At 40.8% G+C, this 6,100-nt stretch overlaps 1 gene segment (V, D, J or C); it reads left to right on the top strand.

Annotated features, from left to right (window-relative positions):
• Positions 1 to 463: 463 nt before the first annotated feature.
• Positions 464 to 1,433, top strand: LOC126934370 (immunoglobulin kappa variable 6D-21-like). The segment is given in 2 exon segments: positions 464 to 864; positions 1,075 to 1,433. Coding segments are annotated over 2 exon segments (408 nt in total).
• The last annotated feature ends 4,667 nt before the right edge of the window (positions 1,434 to 6,100 follow it).

The following is a 6,100-nucleotide window of genomic DNA, read 5'->3' as shown; positions in this document are numbered from 1 at the left end:
TCTTTTCTTTCTCAGAGTTTATTCATGAAAGACAGCCTTCTAAGTTAGCTGATAAATGGGATGGTGTAGTAAACCCAAGTGCGAAATGCATTGTCAACACTCTAGGATGACCTAACCAGCACTGTGCTTCATTGCTAGTGGTTGGAAGTACAAGGTGCAATTATTTTTCCTTACTTTGAAGGGGATGAGCCAGCACGACTCATACCCCTTTTATAAACCCTTGACATTTTCACTAATGTGACAAGCCCTTGACGTTTTGGGGGATGCATCTCCCCCCCCCCGTAGAGCACATGTGTTTTCACAAGAAATTCAGAGCTCTTACAATGTCCAGCTCATCACGTCTAATTACTATGATGTCATCAATATAGTGTTGTATAGAGTGATGCTTTGTGGAACGTTCACAAAGCTTTTCCAGCCTACATTGCGACAGAGAGCAGGAGAGTTAACATAGCCCTGGGCCGAGACCGAGGATGTGAGCTGCTGTTCACTCCAGATAACTGCAGACCCTCCCACAGATGGCAGCGGAGTCTGCCTTCACTCTGGAGCTAGGCCCTGGATCTGGTCAAGCCCTGCCAGAGCCTCAGCGCAGCTCATCCGCAGGCGCCAGCAGAGGGCGCTTCACACACTCAAGGAAGGGGTCGGGCGGACGCTCTCCTGGCAATAGTGATTTCTGTTTATTGAAACCAATAGGACATCCCCGTAATTTGCATATATCGTTCCTCTTACACGTGAAAAGGCCCTGCCTCTCGGTATCTTAAAAGAGGCTCTTTCTCTGGGATGTGGCATGAGCAAAACTGACAAGTCAAGGCAGGAAGATGTTGTCTCCATCACAACTCATTGGGTTTCTGCTGCTCTGGGTTCCAGGTGAGAATATTTCCACAAAGCTAGGTGGAGATATTATTTCAATCTGTAATGCCTTTCATTGGGGGCCCTGCAATAGGTGATTTTTCGCTTGATTTTAAAATCCTAATTTAAAAAGTGTAATGCATATTCTTTCTTCATGTCTAGCAAAATTAGAGGTGATTTTCATACACACATATTTATGTTGTACTAATGTTTGCTGTATAATTTCAGCCTCCAAGGGTGAAATTGTGCTGACTCAGTCTCCAGCCTTTCGGTCTGTGACTCTAAAGGAGAAAGTCACCATCACCTGCCAGGCCAGTCAGAGCATTGGTAGTAGCTTACACTGGTACCAGCAGAAACCGGATCAGTCTCCAAAGCTCCTCATCAAGTATGCTTCCCAGTCCATCTCAGGGGTCCCCTCAAGGTTCAGTGGCAGTGGATCTGGGACAGATTTCACCCTCACCATCAATAGCCTGGAAGCTGAAGATGCTGCGACGTATTACTGTCAGCAGGGTAGTAGTTTCCCTCACACTGTGTTACAACCCAGAACAAAAACTAGCTCAGCCTGGTTGAACAGAGAAACTGGGTGATACCCTAGAATACTTCTGATCGTTGCAGGTGCTTCAGGGGCAATGAGTTAACCAAGTCTGGTTCACCCAGCAGAGAGGAAACTAGAGTCACTGCTGCGTACTTTCATCTTTTTAAAAACAAATTGTTTTATTTGATTTATTTCAATAGTTTTTTGGGGTATAAGTGGTTTTTAGTTACATGGATAAGTTCTTTGGTGGTGATGTCTGAGATTTTGGTGCACCTGTTACCCGAGCAGCGTATACTATACCCAATATGTTGTCTTCTAGCCTTCACTTCCCCTTTTATCCTTCCTCCCCTGTCCCCAAAGTCCATTATATCATTCTTATGCCTTTGCATCCTCATAGCTTAGCTCCCACTTATAAATGAGAACATGTGTTATCTGGTTTTCCATTCCTGAGTTACTTCACTTAAAATAATAGCCTCCAGCTTCATCCATGTTGCTGCAAAGGTCATTATTTTGTTCTGTTTTATGGCTGAGTAGCATTTCGTGGTGTATATACACCACATTTTCTTTGTCCACTTGTTGCTTGATTGACACATGTTGGTTCCATATTTTTGCAATGGAGAAATGTGCTGGAATAAACATGCATGTGCATGTTTCTTTTTCATATAATGACTTTTTTTTGTTTGGGTAGATAAGAAAAAATAAGTACTGGAATTGCTGGACCGAATGGTATTTCTACTTTCAGTTCTTGAATGAATCTCCATATAGTTTTTCATAGTAGCTGTACTAGTTTACATTCCTACCAGCTGTGTAAAAGTGTTTCCTTTTCACCACATCCATGCCAATATCTATTATTTTTTGACATTTTCATTATGGCCATTCTTGCATGAGTAAGATGGTATTTCAAGGCTATAGTTACCAAAACAGCATGGTACTAGTATAAAAATAGGCACATAGATCAATGGAACAGAACAGAGAACACAGAAATAAACCCAAATACTTACAGCCAAGTGATCTTCAACAAAGCATACAATAACATACAGTGGGGAAAGGACACCCTATTCAATAATTGGTACTGGAAAAACTGGCAAAGCCACAGGTAGAAGAATAAAACCGGATATTCATATCTCACCTTATACAAAAATCAGCTCAAGATGAATCAAAGGCTTAAATTTAAGATCTGAAACCATAAAAATTCTAGAAGATAACATTGGAGAAACTCCTCTAGACATTGACTTAGTGAAAGAATTCATGACTAAGGCCCCAAAAGGAAATGCAACAAAAACAAAAAATAAATAAATGGAACCTAACTAAACTAAAAAGCTTCTACACGAAGAAATAATCAGCAAACAGACAACGCACAGAGTGGGAGAAAATATTCACAAACTGTTCATCTGACCAAGGACTAACCAGAATCTATGAGAAACTCCAACAACGCAGTAAGAAAAAGACAAATAATCCCACCAAAAAGTGGGCAAAGAATATGAATAGACAATTCTCAAAAGAAGTTATACAAACAGCCAACAAATACATAGAAAAATGCTCCACATCACTAATTATCAGGAAAATGCAAATTAAAAACACAGTGACATACTTTCATCTTTACCCATATTTACTTTCAAACTACATGGACAGTTGTTGAAGGTCACCTCTCCCTTTTCTTTCCATAAACTATCTTTTACAAGTCGGTACAAACTTTGGATTTCTCTTCAGGGCTACAGTTTCTCATTTACAGCAAAAGCGTTTTAAAGGGTAAAGATTAGGAAATAAGCAGGTGATGGTCTAGAGCTATAGTGACAGAAGATCCCGTGGATTGAGGTTTCAGTTATTGTGGGTTCACAGGTGTGACAAATTCTATTTCCAAAGCAGCCCCCTGAAGCATGATGTTTATTAAGTCAGATTAACATTAAGGTTCACTCTCACCAGTGCAGCATTCAACTGAGAATTCAGAAAATGCTGAATATTTGGGTTTTGATTTCTGAAAACTGGTCCATGGAAAACATAACTATAGACATTTCTCTAGGGCTTTTGAAAAGGAGACTTTTCCGAAAAGAACATTTACCTGGAATCAAAAACCAGAAGGATACAGAGCCCTTTGTTGCCAGTCTTGGGAGCAGAATAAGATTCCAGGCCCAAGGAAGTTGAAATAAAGTTGCTGTAATAAGAGCAACTTGACCAAAAGTTGAGTGTACCATGGTATTAATGAGTAAGTAAGAGAAAGTAGTTTGGGAGTTCAGATGAGGCGGAAAAACTCAGTGGACATTTTATTTTATATCTTGCCCTGACATATGAAATACAGGGCAGTAACCCTCCACCCTTAGAGTAAATATTCTTTTCTGTGTATCAGAAGTATTGCATATGTCCTCTTTCATCCACCTCCAAAATCCCAACCGCAGTTTGAATTTTCTTTTTTAAAAAAAATGTTTCACCATTCTTGATTATAGGACCAGTATCCTGCTCCTAGATTTTTTTAATACCAAGAGCAACTCGGTTTATTTGTTTTACTTTGTTTCCTGTGCACATAAGTCACTCATTCAAAAATAATTTTTGACATACAGTGTAATCATTGAGAAAACAGACATACCAGATTTGGTGATATTTTGTGAGTGACTTTCACCATATTTTGTCACAAAAAGTTATATCGATTTTCAATAATTTTTTATCACATATATTTTATACCAAAGAGCAATGATACAAGACATTTTATTTCTATATTATGGTATCAGGCAGACAGTCAGCAATAGCAATTCTTTCTTAGGGTAGTTTCAAGTTGCAGACCCTCATGTAGTGAAACTCAAATTGTGTGCCATGATTGGTTAAACCCAAATGGCAAGAAAAGGTGAGGAAAAGGTAACATTTTGTAAGATGCTTTTGTTTGAATGTCTGTGAGCTGTTTGTATGCGTTTAGAAACATGCTGTTTCCAATCCGTATTCCACTCATCCTATGAATATTCCCAAAGCTTCCCCATCAGTACTTCCTTCTGGTATCAAAGCCAATGGAAACGGGATTTACTCATAGTCATATCTAGTCCTGATATTGGATGCTTGCCTGAGATCAGACCCTCCCTCACCTTCCAGGGGCAGACATCCACACCCTCTCCCTCAAACCCCTCCCACTGTGAGGGCCTCTCTTCCTCCTACTGTACATCTTACATGCAAACCAAGTCTATCTAATTTCAAGATGATGCTTGTTACTCCTATAAATGTCCAGTGGATCTTTTTCAACTATAAAAGTAGTTAATTGTCTTTAGCTGAGGGGAAGCCATGATATTTTCTTCAATAAAAAAGAAACATATTTTTGCATTTAATGGATGTTAAACATAATATCAGAGTTTTCAGGAACAATTAAAAGCCATCATGTGAGGGTTAGGAGCATGTGAGTAAATAAGACCATTTTTGATCCCAAGTACTGATATTCAGCAGGGAAATGAGCCATTCAGAGAACAATAGTACACAATGAAAGGGAAAAGAATCATTTCAGTAGCTGATAAATTGTATAAAATTCAGGCAGTGGCATGTGGCATCTGGAGGTTGAGGCCATTTATTTGTGCTGGCCAGGGAAGGTCTCGGGGTCATACTGAAGATGCATCTGAGTGGTGAGGAGGCAGCCAAGTGTCCATAGGAACAGCAAAGACCATCGGATCATCACGGGAAGGGGAGGGATTGGGAGATTTCAGATAAACCATTGCGCATTGAAAAAGGCAACCAGTACTATAATAATAAGATGCCTTCTGTGATTTTATTCCTTTCAGGAGAAAACTTATACGAATATCTTTCATCAAACACCTTGACCTGGGTCACACCCATAACATGGAATGTTCCCTGGCTCAGAAGCTGGAAGTTCAGTTTTGCATCCTTGTAAGTCTGCAGGTTCCACAAAGCCCCTCCCTGTCACTCGAGCCTTATCAGTGGGTTGGTTGCTGCCTCTAGGATGGGATCATCAGAAGCAGAGGAAGCACTGGACGTGGGGCTCTGGCCCTTGGGTCCTGGCTGCAGCTACGGGAGCTCCATGTGACAGGGTTCTTATGTCCTGTGCTGAGATACAGATCATTGCTCAGCAAGCCCAGTGTTCACCTCCCACTTGATCAGCCAACACAAGTCTCTGTGAGGCTGGTAGAGTGAGACATTATTAACACTGGGGAAGATTTGTGTTTTGTTTCTGCCTCAGATTCCCGTGGCAACACTGTGGGCCCCAGTCTCCAGCTTCTAAGAGAGAGAGAGTTTCTATCACCAGCCTAGAAGCAGAGAAATCCAGGGAAGTTTCCTGAGATCCACCCATGCGCTCTGTCTACGTTGGCCATGGTCCACCCCAGCTTAGCACAGTGGTCCTGGGGCAGACGCTTGCTTAACTTTTAGCAGCTTGGTTACGCTGATGACATTGCTGATTATTATTGTCTAAAACTGTATCCTCTCACATGGTAAACACTAGCAGTGCCCAGCCACAAATAATGTGAATTAGAATTAATTAAAAATTAAAAGCATGTTTTCTCAGTTACACTAGCTACATTTCAAGTGTTCAATAGCCACATATGACTAATGGCTACCCTGCTGTACAACATAAATATAGACATTTTTATCGTCTTAGAAAATTATTTTGCTTAGCACTGCCCTAAATGTTGACCAGTGTTCCCTCACTGTGTTATAGCTCAGAGCGTAAATCTTACCAGCTGTTAGTCTGGAAAACTGGGAGTCCTCAAAAGCTCTCCAGCTGGCGCAACCACT

The sequence above is a fragment of the Macaca thibetana genome, chromosome 13 (assembly GCF_024542745.1).
Source record: "Macaca thibetana thibetana isolate TM-01 chromosome 13, ASM2454274v1, whole genome shotgun sequence".
Taxonomy (NCBI): Eukaryota; Metazoa; Chordata; class Mammalia; order Primates; family Cercopithecidae; genus Macaca; species Macaca thibetana.
This window is presented reverse-complemented; position numbering and strand designations above follow the sequence as displayed.